Source organism: Pistacia vera, unplaced genomic scaffold (assembly GCF_008641045.1).
Source record: "Pistacia vera cultivar Batoury unplaced genomic scaffold, PisVer_v2 Contig287, whole genome shotgun sequence".
Taxonomy (NCBI): domain Eukaryota; kingdom Viridiplantae; phylum Streptophyta; class Magnoliopsida; order Sapindales; family Anacardiaceae; genus Pistacia; species Pistacia vera.
This window is the reverse complement of record NW_022196098.1, coordinates 34,833-61,181: the sequence shown is the minus strand read 5'-3', so window position 1 is coordinate 61,181 and position 26,349 is coordinate 34,833. Positions and strand designations below refer to the sequence as shown.

The 26,349-nt window shown below is 33.2% G+C and overlaps 2 protein-coding genes across 2 annotated transcripts; one reads left to right on the top strand and one right to left on the bottom strand.

Moving 5' to 3' along the window:
* Positions 1-4,318: 4,318 nt before the first annotated feature.
* Positions 4,319-7,817, bottom strand: LOC116134396 (zinc finger protein 10-like). The gene is made up of 2 exons (XM_031420074.1): positions 6,673-7,817; positions 4,319-4,453 (listed from the first exon to the last, which is right to left on the bottom strand). The coding sequence occupies exons 1-2, from the start codon at positions 7,639-7,641 to the stop codon at positions 4,436-4,438; spliced, it is 987 nt and encodes a 328-aa protein (XP_031275934.1). The 5' UTR covers positions 7,642-7,817; the 3' UTR covers positions 4,319-4,435.
* Positions 7,818-16,047: 8,230 nt separating this feature from the next.
* LOC116134377 (tropinone reductase homolog) lies at positions 16,048-23,534 on the top strand. Its single transcript, XM_031420051.1, has 10 exons — positions 16,048-16,221; positions 16,326-16,533; positions 17,237-17,453; positions 17,539-17,639; positions 17,785-17,942; positions 22,166-22,219; positions 22,334-22,541; positions 22,774-22,990; positions 23,061-23,173; positions 23,266-23,534. The coding sequence occupies exons 1-10, from the start codon at positions 16,133-16,135 to the stop codon at positions 23,440-23,442; spliced, it is 1,542 nt and encodes a 513-aa protein (XP_031275911.1). The 5' UTR covers positions 16,048-16,132; the 3' UTR covers positions 23,443-23,534.
* Positions 23,535-26,349: the final 2,815 nt, after the last annotated feature.

The window sequence follows — 26,349 nt, the reverse complement described above, 5'->3', positions numbered from 1 at the left end:
AGTTTATCCTGCTGGGTAAAGCCATCGCCAGACTGTGCAGTGATAGTGACATGGTTGTAAAATATTATCTTCAGTTGCACATTTGAAGACTAAACGTTCTTAGATTAAAGACAGAAAAACCCAAGGTCAAAATAAAATTCCGTGTTCCTTTTGATCACGAGCTGTTTATTTTTATGTTCTTCAACAAAACTTGGAATATAGAAAACTAACATAATTTAAACATTTCTTTCCAGGCCTCCGATCTCATTGTAGAATAATTTGGCCGTCTTCTCTGTTGGCTGCAAATCATGGACACACTCCAATTAGTTTAAGATAGTCTTACCCGTTGACAGAGCTGCGTTGACATGGATAATCTCCAATGTGTATCTATATGTGTATTTATACAATTCAAAAGGGTACAACTGCCGATCGATTGACCCTTAACCAGTATCTTATTATATGTATTTTTAGGGCATTTTGACTACGCACAGATTAAATAAAATATGGGCGGTCTTTGTTTTCAGCAGGCATGCTGATTTCTGATAATAAAAAAGATATTGTTACAAGTTCATGCATCGAAACTGAAACAAGGATTAGAGATCAATTCGGCCTTCTGTCCAAGGAAGTCATTACAACTAAAAATCTATATTAAAATACTAATTAACCAGGAGATGATCGATGAATGCAATGACATTTACTTGTTTTTATTGATTATTTATATTCAACATCATCTTCTGTTAGTATATTACGTGGGCCTAACAGCTCCATGACGTGGCAAAGTTTCATCCGACTAAGCACTTGGCATGATGCTGTGCGATGCCATGTTTTCGATAATGACACTTGTGAGTGATATTGTTAATACTTAATAGTGAAGATGTCTGTTGTTATCCATGCACAGGCTCATCATCACCGTCCAAAAGGATGACTTAAATAGAAATATAAAGGGTTTTGATCAGGCGGCCGCCAGGCGACTGAATTGTGGCGTTGAGGACGTCCATTACATTGATATCGCAACCGACTATTTCATCATCCATGTAAGTATTTTTAGCCACATGGAAAAAATATGTGCCTGACCGACCGGCATTGTTATATTTAATTAATCTCGCTATAATAATAAAATAGTATGTTGTTTAATTTATAAATTATGGTTTCTCTGTCACATGAAGCTTATAATTAAATTAATTTCAAAATATAGTTAACTGGCTGTTCTAAGTTGACCTAGAAAAAATACGTACACTCACGTCTTCGTTTGTCATGTACTATAAGTCTTTCTGGCTTAAAGAAAAATATATGACACCAGTCCTCTGCAATAAGGCCTGTCTTAGTTATAATGTGATCACGAAAATGGAGAGCCTGCAGTTTGTTTTTTGGCTTAAGGTTTTGGTGGATTATTGACTTTGAAAATGAGAATAAATTTTATAGATAACTATGCACGCAAAAGTATGATAATATATAACAATCATAAGCTGATTATGTAAGCAACTTAGAGTGATAACTATGCCAACAAAAGATAAACTTGCAGGCAAAATAGTAAAAGATTTTATGACTTTTCTATTTCATCACTTTCCTTTTTCCTTTTTTTATTATTGTAAGTTTCTTTTCTATTTCGTTGTTTATGAAATTATGATATTCCATTTTTCTCATATCTATCGTGAGAGAAGCCAAAGTTGTAGATAAGGTTGGAAATATGGAGCTTACTTAAATTTTAATATTATAGGGATTCTTCTTCTAATGAATTGGTAATTGTAACGTAAAATCTATGGTTGAGTTGAAAGAGGATGATCTTGTGAGGACAAGGCTACTAACAATCTTGTAGACTCATAGGGACAAAGAAGAGTGAACGCGAAGGCTCAGGGGACACCAATGTGCTGTCAGTTATAGACATTTCGACGCTCAAATCAGCACGGTTGAAGAGAATTTAGTAAGCCTTAGAGTGGGAAATGGTTTACTGAGAGTGTTTGGCTAGATCACAACTTATCGGCATAGAGTGGTCGGGGCACGATGATTACAAGAGTGGGGCACGACGATTATAAGAGTAGAGTTACTTGGAACTAGGCTCTATGACAAGGAAAAACAGTGGTTATTGCGAGCAAGAACTTAGTAATTTAGTAAGATGCTATGATTGAATGAACAATGAGAGGCTTGACCTTTGTTTATATAGTGAGCCAAGAAAACTTGAGTCCTTGTAGAACTAGACGTTCACTTAATTGGAATTTGAGTAAATAGAATACTCATAATGCAAATCCATGTAGGAGTAGGAGTACTAGTTCATGTAAGATTAGAAATATTGGATGAAGTAGGAAATGTTTGGGACTTAGAGTCTTATTTGGAATGAATACAAGCTGATGGGCTAGAGCCTGATTTAGCTTATCTTGTAGAAATGCTCAACTTCGTGGAGTGACCCAAAGTGTAGGTTGGTCCAGTTCATAGGATGACCTTAATCGTAGAGTTATCCAACTTGTAGAGTAGCCCAGCTTATGAAGAGGACTGACTCGTGGAGTGAACTAGCTAGTAGAATAGGCCGGTCCATAGAATTGATTTTCTTATAAAAATGGGTCATCTTGCTGAATGGTTTTTCCACAAGATGGATTTAAGCATGGGCTTAACCAGGATTGAGCTATAACATTGGACCGTATAGTGTTTATTTCATTATTAGACTTGACAAGGTCTAGTACATTTTTTGTCTATACAGTAATGAACAATTTAATTGTGGTGCCTTCATAGAGATAGGTTTGTTTCTTTTAACGGGACGATGTAATTTGGATAGCTGTTATATTTTGAAGTTGATCAGTTGCTTAATCAAAGTTAATTTCTAATGTGGACACTACTATTGTTAAGTCACTTTAATGTTAGTTGTATGCTTTTATTTTTCTAAGTATGCATTATTCTTTTGTTAGTCTATTTAGCTAGCAGCTTTTTATAATTAGAATACTCTTAAAAGGAGTGAGATCCTTCTACAGTAATTTTCTTTTTATTTTTAAAATAAGTTTCTCCTGTTGAACTTGAAGCGAATTTAATTTTCCATTAAAAAAATATATATATATGTTTATGCATATTTATCAAATTAAATTAAATTGGTAAATAAAATTTTCGGATCAATTTTGTGGCGTCNTAGCTAGCAGCTTTTTATAATTAGAATACTCTTAAAGGAGTGAGATCCTTCTACAGTAATTTTCTTTTTATTTTTAAAATAAGTTTCTCCTGTTGAACTTGAAGCGAATTTAATTTTCCATAAAAAAAATATATATATATATTTATACATATTTATCAAATTAAATTAAATTGGTAAATAAAATTTTCGGATCAATTTTGTGGCGTCATGGTTAAATCCTGATCGGAATTTTTTCAATGTATATGTTGTTAAAAAGGAAAAAAATCTAAATGGTAAAAGACCTTTTCTTTTTACCAGACTTGATGATGTTGATCATGATTTCACTAGTGTAATAGGCAGGAAAGATGTGTATATAATTGGACTCAGATGCATCGAGGTATTGCCGAAGCCCATTTTATTGTGACTTAACCATCTGTTTAATGAGCAATTTAGCATATCCAAAAAAATTAGGAATCGCATCACCAGCAGCAATAACTACAAGTTTAAAGCCATAACACTACTACAATGGAATATGTATACATGCCTGGCATATGACATTGAGAATTAAGGTCGAATAAGCTAGTTCAACAGCTTATCCAAAAAAAAAAAGCTAGTTCAACAGCACAATATCGTATATAATAAGGAGTTTGAAGGTATAGTATGAGTACTCTGGATCATTGTCCTCAACGGTTTCAAAGAGCTGATCACCACCACTTTTTGCCATCATCAAGGTTGTAGTGACTAGTAGAAGCCACTTACAGATCAATTTAACGAGTACTCTGTAGAGAGCACGTGAGATTAGTATCAAGCTCGATTCAATTCATGGGGTTCTTTTTTGTTTTTTAAAGGTTTTTTTATCCTGTTTCCAATTCAGTAATTTTGACTGAAAAAGGAGAGAAACAAACAAGAACTGAATTTCTGATATGTGTACTATAAAATGGGATAAATTAATTTGTGTGTCTTTGTACTTCTCCCATTCATGCCATAAAATTAATCCACATATATACGTGTATACGCAGAGACAAGCATCACCACATGCCTCAGCAGGGCTTTAAAGAAAGAAACATTAATTATGCTGACATTCAATGGCCAAATTCAATGTGTAATATTGCTGGCTGGCTCAATGAACATGCATGTGTGGAACATCTAATATATAAGAGAGAGGCTACTGCCAGACGCTTGCGATCATTTGTTGGTTTAACTGTTGATATATTATCGATCAAGAAGTGCACATATATAATGTTGGTACAAGGTATGGCAATAAACTGAAGTGAGAATTCCTTGGCCATTATAGGGCTTGATACTGCGCGATAATGTAGTGATCATGTGCGCAAAAAATACTATCCTTTAGTAGATCTACTCGATCTAGATTGAACTTTCCACCTATAAAAGAATTAAAACAACACAATGGTTGAATAAGATATTTTATGAGCTAATATGAACAGTATTTAGTGTACTACGTAAACTTATTATATTGAGTAGGGTTAATAGTTTGATGGAGCCTAATCTGTAAATAAATGAGAGAATTATACTGAGTGAGCTCGTGAAAGAGGAACTTGCTCCCATGCAAATATACCCTTAGTTGTCAAAATAATTATAAACAACTACTTCCAAACAACCAAACCAATTACTGTGGAATTTAATTATTCCTGAAAATTCTCATTCTTTAAACAATAATATGGAATTACAATATGCCCTAAACATAGAAACGCACGCCAGTTGAGAATAATTTGCCATTCCCTCACTCAATTCAATATCAACTCCTTAAAAAAGAGCAGAAAAACGACATATCATCCCATGTGCACTTCTGCCACTGCCACTGCCCCCAAAAACTTCACTGCAATCTCTCTGTATATATATCAGACCTTGCTAGATGTTATTAAGAAAAAACCTATCCAACTCAGCACTCTAATGAAGACAAATCCCAACCAATCACCTTTAAACTCTCTTTCACAGATGTAGAACTTCGTAAAAGCCAATGCAAATTATCTCACTTTCCCTTCTAGGCTTCTGCTACCCCAACTCATTAAAACCAACTTCAATTCATCGTTTTTAATGGAAAACATTTGTTGGGTATGAATTAAATTCCCTCAGTATCATAGAGTTTGTCAATGTTTTCTCTGAAAACTTAATAAAGTCGAGGAGATGTACCATCAAATTTCCTTTTAAAGAAAGTAGAAAAACAATCTCCTTGTGTTGGACACGAATTTAAAGACTGCATTTAGGGTTAGGGTTTAAATAAGGGGATTTATACTTTATTATTTACTTATTAAACACATAGCGTTTTTTTACGAGAGGGTGTATATAATTGATTATACATACAGAAGAAGAAACAAAAGATGCGTAGATAGCGCTTATTATCGTGATGCGATAATATTCTCTTTCTGATTAAAATATAGGGTATTATAATATCCTGTGCAATACTTAATAGACTGATTCCGGGAGTTGGTGCTATTTTGGATGGATTTTGAAGAAAGAGAGTGAAATTGAAAGAAAAAAGTGGGGAAAGAGAACACAAGTAGATGGACTTATATGCGGGAGATAATATAATATGTAACTGCAACAGATCTATTTTCTATTACGATAATAATAATTCAACAAAAAAAGGGAATCGATGTTCTGATATATCTGGCTTATACGTCTTTGAAAATCCATGTGTTTGTGTTGGTTAGTTTATTGCGTCTGATGGAATGTCAGTGAGGTACTGATTGGGAAAACGAGCTTTTCAATTTTCCATGCAGTTTTGCTCAGTTTAATTCTTCACCCTTCACACCCCACAATTTCCCTAATTGCATTATACCTAAAAACTATACTCTCTTTCTCTTCTCTTCACCCATCTTCCGATCACTAATACACACAATTACCATCTTAAAACTAAATTCTAAACATGCAATCAGCTTCCGGTAATCAATTATTTGTTTATGCAAGGATGAATGAAGGATTAAATTAGGATAAAATTTGAAGGCCGACTTAAATATATGTACCATGGTCAAATTCTGATATATATGAAAACCTTCACCTTAGATATATACAAATTAATTCTGTATTGATACATATATAATCAAACGGAACATGAAAACTAGCACTCAGATTAATACTGTATTACATGAAAGTTGATACAAGGATGTGTTTTAGGTCAAACCCTAAATCATGAGTAGCATAAACTGTTTCAACTTTCTAGTACACAAAATAACGTAATAATTAACAAGCAAAGAGTAAAATCTCGTGAGAGAAAGCATAGAAATTATCAATCTCAAATATTTCTGTTTGCTATGGTCCAAATACCTTGGTATAGATAGATGGAATCAAACAAGTTGTACTATGCTATCTACAGAATTAATAACAACAAACTTAGATGTGTTAATTCTGATCTCCTTCTTTGAAGGAAGGTGAACTTAATTACGTTCTTCAGTGACTTTCATATTGTTTTTTTTACACACTGCAAATTCATGACTTGAGAAAGCAAATTGATTGAGTAGAAAGCAAGAGGCCTAGACCTCAGGATCATGCAAAGAAGAAATATGGAAAGGAAAAATGAAGAGAACAGACAGCACAAGTCATTGAGACAAGTATCAGGCACTTTGGTTCTACTATGACTTTACCTTAGGCGGGTCACCAAGCCTGAGCTCAAGATCTAAGTCCTCAATCGAGCTGGGACCGAGTTCATGTTGTTCTGATTGAAGGCCATGCTTATCATCAATTGAACTTGGCTTCAGGAAGAAAGGCAATGATGATGCTTCTGTTCTCCTTCTCTTGCAACTAACAGTCTCCTCCTTTTCATCAGATAAATTCGAGTGTGTTCGTCGGACAACCAAATTCATGCTCACCGACAAATCGGTTTTCAAATAATCCGCAGTTTGCCTACATCCTGCTTCTAGAACTCTAGAATTCTTTTCTCTTTCATTCTTCAGATCAGAGGTCTGGTAACATCTCTCTGCTACTGAGTTTGACCATGATTGAGGGGAAGAAATAGGGGACCTCTTGTGGTGGTCCTGAGCTTTTGGAGAAGAAAAAGGAGGGAGAAAAGTCTTTTCTGGACTATTCTCTTGGGTTGGTGGAGCTGAAACCCTAGATGGTGAGGATGGTGATGCAATACTACCCAGATCAGAATTAGGGTTAGGGTTATAAACCAAGGTACAAACTTGAGGTGGGTATTGAAAACTCAAAGACGCAAAGGGATTTTTAAGGTGATTGCTGTTATTTTGATATGGGTCATGATGATGAATTTCATTTTGTGGACTTGGAGACTGCTTCAGTCTAGCTCTATCCCTCCTGTGGACATTCATGTGACCACCAAGAGCTTGAGCTGACCTAAATTCTCTTCTACAAAAGCTGCAGGAATAAGATCTTGGGGGCCATACGCACCCTCCTAGAGACCCCGCTGCATCTTCTGCAAAAGCTTGTTCTTCCCATGAATCATCATATGTATTTGACGATTGAAAATGAGAACTCAAACTATGTTTTCGTTTAGTCCACATCCAGTACCCTGCTTGTTCCATTGCGCCAAACTGAGGTCGTCGTATCTCAGAGATAGGATTGAAAACAAAGCCTTGAAGTGGGCAAGAGTACATGAATGGAGATGGAATAAAAGCAAGTCTATAATATCTAACTTTGAGAGCAAGCTTAAAACTACATATTAAAATGGTAAGGTTGAGAGAAAAGATTAGAAATTGATTGGTAATTAGTTATGGAAGGTGTGCTGGTGGGTACTCTACCGTGTCTACCACAGTGTATATATCTACCTCTTTTGGTTTATCTGTGTTTTGGCTTCCAAAGAGCAACTGTGAATGCTATTAATTTCCTATTTCTTGCTCTTTCATTGAGGCGTGGGTCCCTATAGGAGAGCCACTTCTGTAGTTTAGCGGCTTAGAGACAAACTGTTTAACCCTGATCATCTGACTGAAATCTCTTTAGAGAGATTTTTAGCAGAAGAGAAGGCTAACTCAATGCTCTAAATTTTTACACTGTTTCATCCTTTACATGTTACAGCTGCGGACATAATTTATTCGTTTTCCCATTGAGAGATTCGCATTGTTTTGTTTCTCCAATTTTTAAACTTAATTTTTCTATTTTATAATTTTGTAGTTTATGTAAGTTAAATTCACCCTTCTGCTTTGATTCAATCAATTAAAGACCACTGCTCCAATATTTAATTGGAAACACATTTTTTATAGTAAACCGCCATAGCACAAAGATTTTAGTAAATACAAATAAAAAGAAAATTATTACTCAGGGAGACATAAAAACTCAGGGAGACATAATGAATTTTACCCTTAAATAAAAAATCTTCTCTTTTCAAATAAGAAAACTGTGATTAGTAAAAAGAAAAAAATATTTCCTTTATCCACCTTCACTTGTCTTGTTATCTTTGTACTTGGGAGTCGATCCATTTTTATTGGATGCGAATGCAAGAGAAGAAAATTGTTCATCCACTTAGTCACAAAATTCAAATTAGTGAATTAATATGGAATTTATCTGTAAACAAAATTCCAACATTAAATACGCACGCGTACTTTAGAAAGCGCTCCAATTTTGTTGAATAAAATGTTATCTCGGTAAAAAATTTAAGTCATAATCAGAACAAATTTTTTAGTGGATTTAATGAAGAACAGAAGATGAAAGAAGCAGTAATTAATCATGAAAGTAACATGGTAGATACATTTTTTATTTTGGTAACCAGAGTGTCAATCCAGCTTCTACGTATTGAAACTAATCTCTAAGGTCTATTGAATATCTTACAAACCTAAAAGACCTGTTAAACCCCGATATTATTATGGTAAATGATCTTAAAGTTTGAACTAGAAACACAAGAAAGTGAACAAACTTCTTTGACCATGAGACCAATTCTTTGGGGTTTGTTATCGTAATATATACTTTTTCTTTATCTAACACAGGGGATTTGAATAGTGTGCTTATCATTTTCTAGTCATGTATCTTGAATTTTCAATATAAAGAAAACTCAAGATACATGACTTGAATATGAGAAGCACACCATTCAAATCCCTATGTTAGGTAAAGAAAAAGTATATATTACATACAAATAATTGTTCCAATATTACCTGCCCAATGTACATCTAATTTGTATTCTCAATTTTTTCAAATTAAATTAGTGTACACCTATATGCTTGCTACATTCTCTATGAGGCCCAAAAGAACGAAGACATGTGACAGATAAAGCTAGTTTTGCTCATTCAATAGAGATTGTAAAAGGTAAATGCTAATTAAGGAAAATCAATGGCGATGGATATGTTGGACGATGAGCCGTCAACATGTATTTACGCAACATTCTACTTTGATAGTTCACTGAGGTGTCTTCCTTTCCCTATAAACTAGAACAGTAAAACACCGCCCAAAATATGGAGGAAATTGGGAATGCATGAGATAAAGATAATCAAACAAGGTCCACCCTTTAGGTTTTCTTTTCATCAGGATTTCAGAATTAAAATTAATTTTAACGGAACCGAGGTCTGAGGATGTAGCATTGTGACAAGAAGTAGTAGCCGGCCAGGAGACTACTCAGTTTAATGTTTTCTTGTTCAAGTTTAGGCTTATTCTCCTCTAGTTAAAATTGTTCGAACTTATGTTTGGACTAGGCTTGATCACCACGGTTAGATATGAACGCAACCAAAATAAAAATACTATTTAATTGACTTATTTTGAACGGACGGAACCTTCAACCTAGTGAAACACCGCGTTCGATCATGCATGTCCATTGTCTTTCGACTAGAAGATAGCGATGTAACAAGTCTTTAGAAAAGTCGTCCCGGCCATGAAAGAATTAATGTAAGACTCTAAAGATTTAAGCTGGACAGTAGTTCCTGTACTTTATCTTCCCGCAGACGTCATATAAAAAGTTGAGGAGAAAGAGAAATAGTGTAAGGGAAACTAAATAGATATAATATTAATCTTGCAGACTATAACTGAGAAGACTTGTCTTATATTGTGTAGTGTGTACAAAACAACATGCAGGTAGGACACGGTTCCTAAATTTTTAATTTTTACAAATAAATACACTTACATTTACTAACAATAGATTTCAATAAGTCGATCACTTGATCTTAAATCATCAATTCCTTGATACATGTTATTTGTTACTGAAAATGTACGTCATTGATCCTCCTTAATACCAGAGATTAGGGTTTCAGATTTTCTTAATTATTGATTCACCATCAACATTCTCTTACCGATTCATGCTATTTGCCATTGATTTTTGCTCTCTGTCGGCAACTTGTTAAATCAATGGACTTTTTCTTTTAATATTTACTTTTAGAGTAAACCACTTTTTTCCACCCAAGGTTTGCCTTAATGACACTTTCCCACAAAAAAATTTCAAAATACCATTTTTCTCACCCAAAGTTAATATTCTGTTATTACTCAAAACTGATTTGGGAAGCGAAAATTCTCTCTGTGACCACCATTTGAATCTCTGGTCTCCTTTCTACAAAAATCCGCTCACTCTGATCTCTGATTTCTTGTTGATTGTCAGCCATCGAAAAGTTAGGGTTTCCTGTTCGTAGCTGATTTTCGGCTAATTTCGACAACAAATATTCAATCGGTCATCACAATTCAATCCACCAACCTCTATTCTACAAAATACCTCTTACTCTGGCTTCTGGTAACTCATCAAACGTCGACTGAGAAAATGAAGTGTATTTTGAGTATTAACGGAATATAAACTTTGGATGAAAGAGTGATATTTTGAAACTTTTTAGGTGGGAAAGTGTCATTAAGGAAAACCTTGGGTGGGAAAAAGTCGTTTACTCTTATTTTTAAAGCAAACTCTAAGAGTCGAAAAGATCATTGTCTTTATTAAACCCAGGGGATTAATTTCCTTTTCATACGTGTGTTTTTGAACCATAATAATAACATTTGGAATAAAGGTCTCACTGTACACTCTACAGAGATGCTATTCTTTTGTCTTTGTATCATAATATCATTGAGAACTAGCTACTATCTCGAGTGAAATATGCCTACAATTATTCTGGCTTTTCATTAATTATTAATTTTGGCACGTAAGACACCACATAGGATATTGAAGCAGTCTGGCTACCTCGAATATCACATGAAATCTGCTTGAAGAGAGAAATGCCGTAGTATTAAGCAACAAGTGTCCCACAAGCTTGACCATTGAATCATGTTTGCATGTGAAACTTTCAATCATTCTCCGAATAGCCAAGGTTGTATTTTGGGAATATAATAAAGAAAGAAAGCTTTATTATCATCAGCCGAACTTTGTTGTCTCTCTACTGAACTTTTTTGGAGTTTCTCAAAAGGTCTTTGAAGATCATGTCTATTCAGGAAATCTTCAATCGTAACGAATTTCACCTCCCTGATGGAAAAAGAGTTCCGTAATTTATTATTGTTACTTCGTGCCTAAGATTGGGTCAAGTCAATGCGTCATTTTAGCTTAAGCCGTTACGTACGTTTTGTCCATTTGACCGTCATGTCACGGTGGTATTTTATGCATATTATTAGCATCAAGATAAGGAGCTAGTTTTCAGCGTGATTTAAGGATAGGAATGGTTTTGAAAGCAAAAAGTTTTCTGCACAAGTATGATAAGATCTTAAAAAATCGTGCTATCTTCATATTATAATGATTTCTACTAATATTATTATGAAGTTAATTGACAAAATGTATTGTTTGCAGTCTGAACATTACTGTCAAAAACTCAATAAACGAATACTTGAAACTGATTAAAGAATTTAGCTTCTAGCTACTTGCTTGGTAGATGTGATTTGTCATTCGTAAGAATCTATTAATTCCAAAGGATTAGACAAAAGAGAAAGGACGTATAACTTTTCCTAACGTTATAATATATTATAAGGACTAAGACTATAAAAAAAAACACCAGTAAGATTGTCTTATCCCCAGAGATTCCAATCAAATTGTCTTCATTCCCCAGTTATTTAAATAATTTCCTTTTAAAAAATGAAAAACAAGTTCATTATTCAAAAGTTGGGCACGGGTTTGATATTGGATATGACATGACACTGGATGACCTGGAATTAATAGGGAATGACTCCAGCTTTTAGTTGCAGGTTTATATAACTGTAGAATAATTTTTCTTTGAATATCAGAAGATTTAATATCTTACTGTCACTATTAAAACAACAGTTTCTAAAGATAGCTATCTATCCTTGCATATATATCTTTAACAAACTAATAGTATATGCAGAATATCTGAAATTTGTGATACTTTCTTGCTCAAAAATGTTGATAATTGTCAAGCTCTTTTCTATATATTATATATCAAATTATTATATTTGGGCAAGAAGTGTCGGTAAGGTCATTATCTTAGTAACCTACTGAATTATTAAAAAATTAAATAAGGACAAATTTAGTTGCTAGTGGTATTTATAGTTTAATACAACTTTCATATACATGCATCTTTCATTGTTATAATAATCAGAATTATATATAACAGATCATTTAGCAGTACTGCAATCCAAGAAGCAACAAGTTAATTAATCTCAGTTATCTCAATTATTCATGGAAATGAATTGGAAAAAAGTTTTAATAATAATTGAGTTTTTTTTTTAGGTTGCAACTAAGACCAATATATGCAAAACTCCTGTATAGCAAAACCATGAAATAGGCAAAAAAAATTACAAGAAGTACGAGACTTTTTTAATAAATGATCTGTAAATTCTGAAGAACAAAATCTGCAGAGTTACTCAAAATCAAGACAAACATTGAAGGAAGATAAAGGTTTTCCATCTTTAAATTTCATTGATTCATGTAGTGATGGGAGATCATTGTATATTTTTGTTAAACTTGGACGTTTTTATTTTATATATTTTCTTCTTGAACTTTATGATAACTAAGGAGGTAAACTTGGTTTTCCCTTCGTTTGTCTATGGTCCAAAAACGATAGTTTAATTTGGGTTTGATTGAGAGTAGGTTTGGCCACTCTTTTTTTAAAGATATAAAGGACACTTGCCTTATATATATTAATCTTTTTATTTTTCTCAAATGATATTGTTGCTTGTTCTTCATTGTAAATATACCCCATCGACCACCTGGCTCTTACTAGAAGCGTCCGCGCAGTTGCAGTCTATGCATGACTAAACAAAACCTTGCTTTAAATTAAACCTTTTTGTTCACTACCCTAATGTCTTTAGCAAGACTTTGGTTCAACCATTTGTGATTTGACTGCCTAGAAAGTTCAGCTAAATCTAACCTGGAATAAGACCATTTACACCCATAAAGAAGCAATATTAAAAGCTCTTACTGGAATTTCGTTGAACAATATTATCGATTTCTTGAAAAACTGTGTGTTAAAATTATATCAGCTTCCAGAGTCAAGGAAAAACAGTGTCTGATATTGGTTGATAATATTTAAAGAATGTTTTAGTTCCTCCCTGCAGGATAACTAACACGCAAGGAAATTGAAACACTCCTCCGTGTTTCATGAAATCTCGGGGTTGTCATTTTCTAAACACTATATATCTGGTGGATCGACGAATGATCTTCATGTAGATGGAAGATGTTCACACATACTTGTCTGAATTTTTTAAATTAGTTACACAATCTTGACTCTTCCACAACTCTAGATTTAAACATAGAAACAGTTTTTTTTTTCTTTTTTTAATCACCGACGGTGTCTGGACCAGTTTGTGTGTACCTCAACTATTCTTTCAGAGTCTTGAAACTGTCGAACATATAAGAAACCATAATATTCACCCTTATTAATGTTTGGGAGAACTTGAATGAAAAAACTCATGTTACCTCCTTTTACTCCTTTACCATCAGATCATCAAATAGTAGTTTATATAGAAACAGCTTAATATACTAAATTTTGACCATTAATTTCATAAAATTTTGATATATTTAGAATCTAATTCTTTATATTTATGAACCTATTAAGTTTTATCAAGTGTCAGGATCTGAATTTAGCATTTCTATTGTAGTATCTTATAGAAACGTGAATTACCACATTGAAATCGAGTTACGTCACTTAGGGGGTGTTTTTCCGAGCTTATGGAAATTAACTTATAAGCTAATTTTAGCTTATAAGCATTTAAAATTTTAAGCAATTACGTGTTTGGTTAAAGTACTTAAAGTGACTAATAAGTAGTTGACGTGTTTGGTAAAATGTGGCTTATAAGTATATTTTATTATAAAATGACTAAAAATGATACTACATTAAACAAGAGTATACTATAGAATTTTAAAATTAAACAAAGATAATGTGGTAATACACTTGGTCAAACTAGCTTATAAGCACAGTGCTTATAAGCCCAAAAAAAAAGTATCTCCCCCCTAACTTTTTTTTTTTTTTGTTTATAAGTTCAACTTATAAACTCAAAAAATTTATAAATAAATAGGTTAGTTTAATTTTAGAGCTTATAAGTTAGACAAATACTCTTTCATACTCACAAAAAATGGCCAATTATAGACTTTTTTATTTTTTTTATTTGTCAGATTGGGCGGGCTTATGTGGTCCAAAATGAGCTCAATTGTAGGTGTTAAAATATGGAGGAGTATTCGGCTCATTCTAGAAATACTGGGCCTATTATTAACATCAATGTGGAACTATCCAAATGGTCCACGTTAAGATCAAGAGACAGAAAACCTTTAAAGATCTTCATTAACCCAATATAAACATATTTTAATTCTCAATTCAATTTCTCCAAGTATCTTTTCTACAAGAGAATAATAAAGATGGCATATTTTTCCGTGATCAACAACAAGGCTTATAAATCTAAAACCGACAATTTTATCTCACCCACCACCCTTAAAAAAGTCTTACTAAAAAACATTTGAGTAATTATCCAAGATAAGGTGGAAAGATAGGCTGATTTTTTCATGGGAACTGTCATTCACATTTTCAATCATTTTTTGTATGACCCGCTTGAGTTAATTTACGCATATCTCAATTAATTCTTGAGATTTTAAAACTATCGATCAAATACAAACTCCAATGACCACCCTTACTAGTAACTAATGGCGGATCTAGAAATTTTTTTAGCGTAGGCCAAAATAAAAACTAATTACATATTAATATTTTTGTTAGGGTAGGCCAAAATCTAAAAATTTATATATTAATATTTAAAAAAAAATTGAGGGTGGGCCATGGGCGGGATCTGCCCCTGTTAGTAACTGTGAGGACTTAAATTTGAAAGATCATATTAAATCCTCATTTTGTTCTTTTATCTTTAAAAGGACTCGGATTTAGAAGATTATATTAGTTTCTTATCTTAAAAGATCATGTTAGATCATCATTTTACTCTTTTATCATTAAGGAGATTCAAACTTGAGAAATAATATTAAATTATTCTCTTATTCTTTTACTATCAAGAAAACTCAAACTTCAAATACCATGATAAATATTTCTTTACTTTTTTTACCATCAATCATCGAAGCTGGTTTCTATCATTTTATTTTCAACAATACAAAATATTATTTCTTTCGTTTGTATTGTTTTATGTCTCGTATTTTTCACCAATAGTATTCAGTGCCTTCTAGGCATCAACGATGACGAGTACTAGATGATACCTTGTCGCATCTCAGGAAAAATGCCAAAAAAAAAAAAAAAAAAAGTGCTTTTTTTATTAATATTACTGGAAACTTCATAATTGGCTTTTCAGTTAAACTGTACAGAGTACCGAAAAGACAAGTAGTTGGCACTTGGTTTTTACNATGTCTCGTATTTTTCACCAATAGTATTCAGTGCCTTCTAGGCATCAACGATGACGAGTACTAGATGATACCCTGTCGCATCTCAGGAAAAATGCCAAAAAAAAAAAAAAAAAGTGCTTTTTTTATTAATATTACTGGAAACTTCATAATTGGCTTTTCAGTTAAACTGTACAGAGTACCGAAAAGACAAGTAGTTGGCACTTGGTTTTTACTTTTTCCGGACTTTCCAACTGAAAAGGCCGGTTTCATGGCATTATCTGTCTTTGATTCGTAGTCTTTAGTTCTGGTGACAAATTTGACAATTATATTAATAGTTCTTAAGTGATCACAAGTCCAATTTAGTACTCCGAGCAATTATTTGTAGCATAAACTGAGGCGATTAGATTTTGTCAACAGTCTTAAATCAACGACATTGAAACATGGCAAAAGAAACCCTGGTTTGCGGAGATCAAAGATGGTCACTTAAGGGTATGACCGCCCTGGTCACTGGTGGAACCAGAGGCATAGGGTTAGTGTCCTCCCTCAGCTGATATTTTATTCAGTTTTTGTGATCTTTCTTCTCTTTTCTGGGTCTGTGTGGGTCTGAATTTGAGCTTGTCTTATGTCTAACAGCTATGCCATTGTTGAAGAACTAGCAAAATTTGGAGCAATTGTGCATACATGTTCACGCAACCAAAAAGATATCGATGAGAGGATACAGGAGTGGGAAAGCAAGGGGTTTAAAGTAAGTGGTTCTGTATGTGACCTGACATCTAAAGCCGAGAGGGAGAAGCTGATTGAGACTGTATCTTCTGCTTTTGATGGCAAGCTTAACATTCTAGTAAGTATATATATATATATATATATATAGAGTTTCCAATACCGCTGACTCTTCTTTTTGTGCCAGACTGGGCTACCCAATGTTATGAATTATGATTAAAAATGCAGAATTAGATTATTTTTTAACCAAAATCAACAAATTGTTAACAACAGAACAGGAACACTGAACACCGTTGGGTATATCACTCAGAAATACGGAATTAGATGAAGGATGAAATTTATTAATAAAGATAATCTGGGGAAGGAAAAATAACTAATTGCAATAAGAATTCGTACGTCTATATATTGCCCATATAAGTGAATTCGGCCCCATCTTTATGCAAATGCGAGATGTCGTGGAAAATTTGAGCACCAAGCTTGGTTGGCCAAAAAGTTACTGTTTATCCAAAAAGTTAAAGGTCCCCATCTTCGAAGTAACCTTAGCCGAATGTAAGGGAGATCATGATTGCCAAAAAGTGAAAGACTAGTAGAACTTGGATAGATGAAAGACAAGAAATCAATCCCTCAAGTATTCATTGCCATTACCAGAAAGAGATCCATTCCACTAACTTTACTAGTTGATGCCTGATCGAATAAATGTAAATCAACAAGCCGTCTAAACTACTATAATTGCTGTTCTTGAATTTTGGATAGCCAGCTTATATGCATTTTGTTCTATTTCACAAAACTTTTGTGGAGTTTCTAAGGCTGACTATATTTCCCAGGTGAATAACGCGGCAGTAGTTGTAATGAAAGGGATAACAGAACATACTTCTGAAGACTACTCTAGAGTAATGAATACCAATTTTGAGTCTCCTTACCATCTTTGTCAACTTGCATATGCTGTCCTGAAAGCATCGGAAAATGGAAGTATTGTATTTATCTCCTCAGTTGCTGCCACGGTAGCTCTACCGCAATTATCCGCCTATGCAGCATCCAAGGGTATGTTAAATATCGATGGCTCATACTTTGGATTTGAAGGCTTTTCTCACAGTTCAGTAACAGTTTGTGCCATTATTATTTTCAGGAGCAATCAACCAAGTTACTAAAAACTTGGCATGTGAATGGGCAAAGGACAACATTCGCACAAACACTGTTTCACCGTGGGCTACCAGAACCAAACCAATTGTACTATTCCCCTGTCAACTCTTTTTAATGTGAATTTCGTTTTATTTTCAATTTTAAATTATCACTTAATTCAGAAAATGACACTCATTTAGGTCTTCCATTGAAGGGTCTAAATATTTCACTTATACTATATACTTTGTTTTAGGATCCGAACCATCCTGCTTCTGTGGCATATAAGAGGATAATAGCTCATACGCCAATGGCACGCCTAGCAGAACCTAATGACATTTCATCACTGGTGTCATTTCTCTGCATGCCTGCCGCTTCATACATCACTGGACAGGTTATTGTGGTTGATGGGGGGTATACAGCAGGCGGTCGTTAACAAACAAGTCTTTCAAGTTCACATCGGCAATTTGTGTCGTTAACGGTTAAGGATTCTAAGTCTCGGACCTGAAGAATTCTGTGTAATGGGTTATTGGGTTGTTCATGTATTGTAATGTTAAAGCTAAAATTCAAGTCACCAATTGATAGAACGTTTAGTAAAGAACATAGAATATATATCTTGCAGTTAAGAAAATCTGAACAGTTATGTTTGAGTTATGAGTAGGAACAATGTTTTTCAGTCTGTTGAGAATGACATAACAGCTATTAATCAACCAAAAAGTCGCAAGGCAGAACAAAGTGGATCATTATGTTTGGGTTTAGTTAGTGGAATAATTGTTTCAAGTCATTACCTATCTTCATTTCCAACTTTCCTCATTATTTTTTCGGACAGTAGAATTATTGGCTGTATAAGAGCTCCAACCCACCTCTATTAGGGGCCATGAGAACTTGAACTTGGAATATAATTTGATATTCTTTTGCTCTTTTGCTTTAGGCCATTAATTCTAACTTCCTGACAATACCAGACATGATTTGTGTCCAACAAAAATTAGAAATTAGAAAGTACTCATCATGCTTGAGTGCTATTGGTAGGTTAATAGTAAAGTGCTAGATCCCAACCTAAATTGGTCAAAACTCAGAAGTACAGTCTAGTCTATAATAAAGATAACTGTATGAGCCTGCACAATCTCCATAGGCCCAGAAATTTGATAAGCCTTGAGTTGTAAGGCCCGCAGAGTAAAAATGATTAAATCCTTTTACTTTCATGGGTATGCACGCTTGGGTTTTTAAGGTTGGATTTATAGTCAGGCTGGGCTTCACAAAATAAAAATAAGTCCGGCCCACTTGGGCCTAAAAATCTCTGAAAGTCTGATCTCTGAGTACAGTCCTTCCCCTTCATGTGATTCTATTGGGAAGCACATATCTCTTATTGAGATATCAGTCATATTTATTATAGAAGAAATAATCTTATAAGTAATACGAAAAGCCGAACAAGTAAATAATCACAAATATTAAACTAGTAAAGTGAAAAAAATACACGTGATTTACCCTGATTCATCCAAACTATGTCTACCAAAATCAATATTGAAATATCTCCTCACCTTTTTTGTTATAACTTATAATGAATATTCTAATAAACAGGCTAGTCCAATAGGACCTTGAGGCATCTGTCTCGCCTCTTATTTGTTGAAGTGGTCAACAACTCCAACAATAGAGCAGGTGAAATAGAATTACCTAAGCTGCAATAGATTTTAAAATATTTTGGGGAAAAATCTCTCTATCCAACTTTCTTGACTGATGCTTTCATCTTATCAAGGGATTCTGCTTATTGTTAGAAAAAAATAAAATTCGCATTGAAGAAAAACTTTTCACAAGCATCTGTTGGTTTTCTGATAAGGATATCACCAGTTGAATAGTATTAATTCTACAAGTTCTGATATTTAAATTTTTTTTTTTTTTTTTGAAGAAAGCTTTTTTCTCAAGCACTTCTGATTAATGAGCGTCCCGTTCTCTTTTATCACTAAGATTCTGCTATCAGGAAAATTAAATGCTTCCCACCAACTTCTTCGTGCCTGAGTGTAACCGGCCAGGTTATTTTTTATGATGAAGGATTGATTAGACATCTTAAGTGTTTGGAAGCATTATTCATTTAAAAATTAATTGATGATGTCTTAAAAGGATTCGTATCCATAAAGAAACCAAAGTTATTGGATGTACAACGTATAGAATTTGGTTGTTGCCATTGTTTTAATCAGGGGCGGATCCAAAGTGTAATAAGGGTGGGCCATGGTCCACCCTCAATTTTTAAAAAATAAAAATTAAATATATTATTCCATTTAGTTTGATTTTGGCCCACCCTTAATTTTTATTATCAAATATTAAAAAATTGTGACCCACTCTCAATTTTAGAATTAAAAATTTTTGGTTGGCCCACCCTGATAAAGATTTCTGGATCCGTCCCTGGTTTTAATCATTTAATACCGTCCCTTCCAAGTCTAAGAGGAAGTACCAATTCTCTCGCTGTGTTGCAGGTAAGTTGTGGCCTTAGTCATTAGATCAGCATTTGCATTTTGCTAATTGACATGTAATTAATAAGGAAATAAAATTTACCCTTTATTTATGGCCAGTTTGTAGCTTTTACGCACCTTAATTAATCTTTTAGAGTCTTGAAATTGACGATCAAGTAAGTTCTTTAATAGCTACCCTTATTAATATCTATAAGAACTCGAACTTAAGAGTTTATAGAATTTTCTTTTGTTTTTCTACCATCAGATCACCTAGTGGTAATTCTCGTTGACTCTTTGTTGTTAGCATCAAGTAGATAGATTAGATTTCCGAACACTAAGATAAGCCATCTTTATCAAAAGCGTGGCAAATGGCAACTTTGTTTTATCATACTGCCAATGCTATAATTATTTTTTGATACTGGGTGTGTTAAGATTGTTGTTTACTTAGTTTAGAGAATATTTTTTTGATATAGGATCACGACAAATTATGTATATTATTATCATATTAAGACATAGGATATTCTTGAGTGACCACCGGATTAGGCACGTAGTACATCATTAACTTGAATAATGAACATCCTAAGATCATTTATCTTAAAACCTCCTCCACCGGCAACGGTGTAAGAATCTTCTTTGTGGACAACCATATCAATCCTTCAAATCATACCCTGGTAACATGGATTCCAAAGTCTTTAATCATTTTTTAATGTATAATTTACCATTTGACTGAATGTGCCAACTGCCACCTTGGAAAACTGTTCAGAAATTTTTGCAGTAGTATAAACGAGGCCGGTCTATTTTTTTTTAATTTTTGTTTTTTTTTTGTTGGAATCCAGAAGTGGAGCTCAATTTGTCTTATAAGAACAAATATGGCAGTAGTTTAAACGAGGCCGGTCTAGTTTTAACGTTTCCCGCTTTCTTTTCTGAATTATTTATCGGATTCAATCCAAGTGGAGACATCTCCAAATGGGACACCAAGTTGATGCAAACGGCAAAACACCAAAATATGATCCAAATTTTGCTCCAATTAAACACAAAAAATTATACTAAATCGGTGTTAATGATTAGTGTCATACCAATTTGGTGGGGTACATCCACACCAAAACATATTTCATTTCTTTATTTTTGTTATTTATTTTTTTAATTTACGTTTATGTTAATTTAATTATTATTTATATTAATATCTATAATAAAAAATTTATAATAATTATATAATTAAAAAATGATAAAAAATTAAAAATAAATTTTGATTATAATATAAATATTAAATTTTAATCACTCAAAATAAATTAACACTAATTTAAAAATATTTAAATTAAAAAATATTATAAATAATATTATTTTTGGTGTAATATTTAGTGTAATGGATTAGAGATACAATATTAAAATGGTGTGAATTGTAACAAGTTGGTGTAAAAATTGTAATAATTTAGCGTTTGAAGTTGGAGACATGATTGTCAAATCATGTATCGTATCGTGTATTGAAAATCTAATTTTTCGAATCATTTATTGTATCATATCGTAGAATACGCTTTTTAAAAAAATTAATAAAATAATAATTTTTTTCTAAAAATTAATATCATCTCTATGATTAATTAACAAATTTTGTGGTATTATTAACTTTAAACTATGGTATAACATAATTAAAATTAATCATAAAATTTATATTTTTTCCTCTCAACAATTCATATCATTTCTAAAATTCATGTTAATATTTATATTTCCACTTGTGCTATTAATATTATTATCATGCAAAATGGGTAATAAATCTTCTTTTTTATTTTTCCAATGCAAAATAGGTAAATTTGGATAGGTTTTAGTAAACTGGGTTGGATGATCTAGATCCAATTCAAAATTTTTTTTAAATTTTTAACTCAAATTAATAAAATTGTATCGATATTTTTAAAGATACCAATAAATATATATTATATTATAAAATATATATTAATGTACATGATATATTCTCTAATAGGTCTTGTCGACAAGACTGGATACAAATAAGCATGGTTAGGGATACAAATAAGCATGGTTAGAGATGGTTTAAATGTTAAATCTTCTTTCGGAAGCTATTGGCTGTACAGATTGCAACCGCTGCAATTAAATACTATTTATGTTTATCTATATAAACCTTGTCTGAGGTGAAGGTTGCCGTCACAAACGAGGGAGAAAAATGTCAGAGATCAAAAACCAAAGGTGGTCTGTTGAGGGTATGACGGCCCTAGTCACTGGTGGAACTAGAGGGATCGGGTTAGTGCCGCCTTCTCCTTTCGTTGGTTTTCCTAAATGTTTATCTTCGATTTTATTTGTCAGATAATTTTTTTCTGTATTTGCTAGCCTGTAAATAATAAAGTCATGTATCAGATATGCAATAGTGGAAGAACTAGCGGGGTTTGGAGCGATAGTACATACATGTTCACGGACTGAAACAGAGCTCAATGCTAGGATTCAAGAATGGAAGAGTAAGGGGTTTAAAGTAACCGGCTCAGTATGTGACCTCAAAATCAGAGCTCAACGGGAGAAGATGATGGAGACTGTCTCCTCTTTGTTTGATGGCAAGCTCAACATCCTTGTAAGTTGAGCTATATCTCCAAGTCATTGCTTTAGTGGCTTAAAACTTGAGGAAAATTAGTGGAGGCAGATCTTAGAGTGAACTAAATTGATCAATAAAAGGAAAATTTTAGGTGTCAAATTGTATCAATTGAATGTGGTTTCTAGTTCATTTCTAAAGTTTTCTCACCTTCGATCCTTCCAAAATAAGCTTGTCGTTTTCGAGGGCTTTCTAATGATAATCAATTCGCTAGGTGAATAATGCCGGAACAGGTATTCCAAAGGAAACAATAGAATACACAGCTGAGGATTTCTCGACTCTGATGGTTACCAATTTCGAGTCTGGTTACCATCTGTGTCAACTCGCACACCCGCTTTTAAAAGCATCTGGAAATGGAAGCATTGTATTCATCTCTTCTGTCACAGGCTTAATAGCTATACCTCTATGTTCAATCTATGCATCAACAAAAGGTATAGTTAAAATTTTTATCTATTTTTTCTTTTTGCTTAGAAGCGACAATATATAATTTTTTAACTTCAGGAGCAATGAATCAACTCACAAAGAACTTGGCGTGCGAGTGGGCAAAGGACAATATTCGAGTGAATTCTGTTGCACCATGGATTATCAGAACCCCACTCACTGATACAGTAGAAGTATAAATTAATTTATTCCCCGGATCCTTTGAACATTAATGTTTTTGGAAGACATGGTGGTGATACTAATTGTTATTTTTCTCTATTTCCAGGGTGATTCCAAAGTGAAGGAAGTTATAACTCGCTTAATATCTCGAACTCCTATTCCCCGTGCTGGAGAGCCTGAAGAAGTTTCAGCTGTGGTAGCATTCTTATGCTTTCCAGCTGCTTCATATGTCACTGGGCAGGTTCTTGGCGTTGATGGAGGATACACTATATCTGGGTTCTAGACCAACTCAAAAAGAAAAAGATCTAATCTGTTTTGGCTAGTTGTCTTAATAACCTCTCTGTTAATAAAGAGAAGAGCTTCTTCAGTGTTGTATGTCTTTTAGATGTTCATACATATAAACTGGCATCATTGTTCTAAATTTCGTTTACATTCTTACATATGTAGAATGAATTATACAAATCTAAATTGAAGACTGCCCAATTCGAGATACTGTATCTTCAAGTATCTCCTAAAGTTTTGACGAGTGGAATTGGAGTGTTTAACCTGAGAGATTAAAAGAAAGAATAAGAGAAGCAGACAGAATCAGTGTAGTCTTGTATTGAACGAGAATCGAATACAAAGTGTCACAGTTCTTCTTTCCTTTTGCTTAGATTTATGGGCTTGACCCGTATAACTAACTTAGATAACCCCATTTTATTTTTAAGTTAACCCAATTCTGTTTGGGCCTATCTCAGTTTACATTTTAATATATACACAGCAACTTCGTAATAGCTAAATAGAACTTAGAACTTAGAACTCTTGGACTTCTCAATCAGCTGGGCATCGACGATGATATAGCTGTCACATTACACTGCATTAATGACACAGCACGTTCTTGCTTAGTGTGGGAAAGAGCTAAAGAGCCGTTGGAACCAAAGAAATAAATAATCATATACAAATATCAAACTAATAAAGGGAAAAAAAATATACGTAATTTATCTTGATTTACTCAAAAAAATAGACTATGTTCAACAGAATCAATATTATTAAAATATTTTCTTATTTTTCTCGTTACAATGAATGTATTTACTATGATTTGCTAATATCATACTCATCCAAGAGAATAATATCTTTATATATTATGTTATGAGCAAGGGTGGATCCAGCCCCTTTGAGGTCCTACCCTCATATTTAAAAAAAAAAAAAAAAAAAAATACTAATGTATAGGCCCACAAAAAATTACTATTACTATATATACCTAAGTCTATCCTCAGAATTTTTTTTTTTTAAATGAGAAATATTATATATATATATATCCAGACCCATAAAAAATTTGCTCTTAATATATATATTCCAAGCCCACATTATATTAAAAGTTTAAAACTCTCTCTACTCTTCTTCTCCATGGCTCCACCTTGCTTTTTATGATTTTGTCCCTAAAATTATTTACTCTCTCAATCTCTCATTCTCTTTCTCATACTATTCGCTCTTAAAACTTTTGAAGACTAAAATTGTTGAAGTTTTCACTACTCAATGTTCACAATTAACTCCGTTTTTTGTTTTATCAGTTTTAGGTATGTGTATTATTCATTTTAATTTAATTTATTTTAGGGTTGAATAATACTTGTTTTTTAGAGGTTTTTTATTCTAATTTGAGGGAAAAAGAAATGGATCTTGTGAGTTTATTTTGTATTTTGTGTCTAAAAATGTTCATATTTTCCAAAATTAAAACCTTAACTATATTTTAAAGGACGTTATTCTTCATTTTTCACCTACCACTTTCCTACATTTAAAACATCATCATTCAACTGCTCAAAATTATTAAAGAAACTTGAGTTACTATCTATGTTTATACCAAGAAAATTTCATATTTTTTTTATTAATTCATATTAAAAGGTAACACAACGTTAACTTGATTTAAATTTTGGTTGATTTTAGTTTAGGCTAAGTCTGATAAAAGTTATAAAAATTTATATTATAATTTTTTGAAGCCAAAAATTAAAAATTAAAATTAAAATAAGGTTTTGCTCAAGATTTACTCAACACATTTACTCAAAATTTTGCTTCTCATAAATTTATTCAAGTAAGAAAATATTGTGGGTGCGTTTAGTTCTCTATTTCTATCCATATTTCCAATCCTATTCCCCAAATATTGTTTGGCATATTATTCCAGAAATATTACTATATTTGTTTAATTATTTTTGGGCCCTTTAAGTTTATTAATTTCAAAACACCCCCAGAAAAAAAGTTTAAAAATGAGCAAAAACACCCCCACCTACCCATTCTTGCCAGATTCCGGCAACCACCGTCGGTGGTAGCCGGAATCTATCACAACGACTTACATCTCGACCGGAACTGACCGATAATTCACCGATCTGGTCATCAGCGACAGCCAAAGAAATGGCCATCGTTGACGGTCAACGACGACCATATCTTTGGCCGTCACTAACGGCCAACGAGGGGCTTTTGCAGCCGTCGACGGCCACATCTGGCTGTAGATATGACCGAAAAAGGCCAGATCTACGCGTTACGACACTGACCGGTCTGTGTTGTAACGCAATTTTTTGACCAGATTCTGACGGTGGTGGCCGGAATCTGGCACTGCGGTTGGTGTGGGTATTTTTGTCATTTTATAAAAATTTTATATATTTGGGTGTTTAATTAAATTAGCAAACCTAGGAGGTTTTTTTAGAAATTTTTAAATTCTACCTCGTAATACTCCCTTATCCAACTACCCAACATTATTCCCAAAATTCTAACCAAAATAATAAACCAAACGCACCCTGTGTTATTGCATTATTTTTCTTTTAAGTTCTCAATATTATATTATTATTATTATTTTTTTTTTTGTATAAGGTTTGATGATTTTTTTAAGTTTTCACTAATTATTTGACAAACAATGGCGGAGCCGCAAAGACCCACTAACCAAAAATCATGAATCTATCACGATAATGAAGAGAAACCTAATTATAATCATGAATATATCATGATAATGAAGAGAAACCTAATATAATTAGATCTTTATTTCTAAGGCCAACCTTATTAGAAGTTCTAATCCTAGAAGAATCCGAGCTGAGATCTCGTGGTGCTACTCCTATTGTTAAAGTGGTCGCTAACTCCAACTCCAACAATGTGGACTAGCTAATTGGTTAAAGCTGGCATTAAACCACCAATTTTATTTAAGTAATCAGCTCGATGTTGCTACAGC

Excerpts from the sequence above, each read along its gene's own strand:
- LOC116134396 (XM_031420074.1), bottom strand. The coding sequence starts at position 7,641 with ATGTACTCTTGCCCACTTCAAGGCTTTGTTTTCAATCCTATCTCTGAG.
- LOC116134377 (XM_031420051.1), top strand. The coding sequence starts at position 16,133 with ATGGCAAAAGAAACCCTGGTTTGCGGAGATCAAAGATGGTCACTTAAG. Across the intron at positions 22,542-22,773 it reads ATGGCAAGCTCAACATCCTT|GTGAATAATGCCGGAACAGG; the intron begins GTAAGTTGAGCT and ends TCAATTCGCTAG. Across the intron at positions 22,991-23,060 it reads AATCTATGCATCAACAAAAG|GAGCAATGAATCAACTCACA; the intron begins GTATAGTTAAAA and ends TTTTAACTTCAG.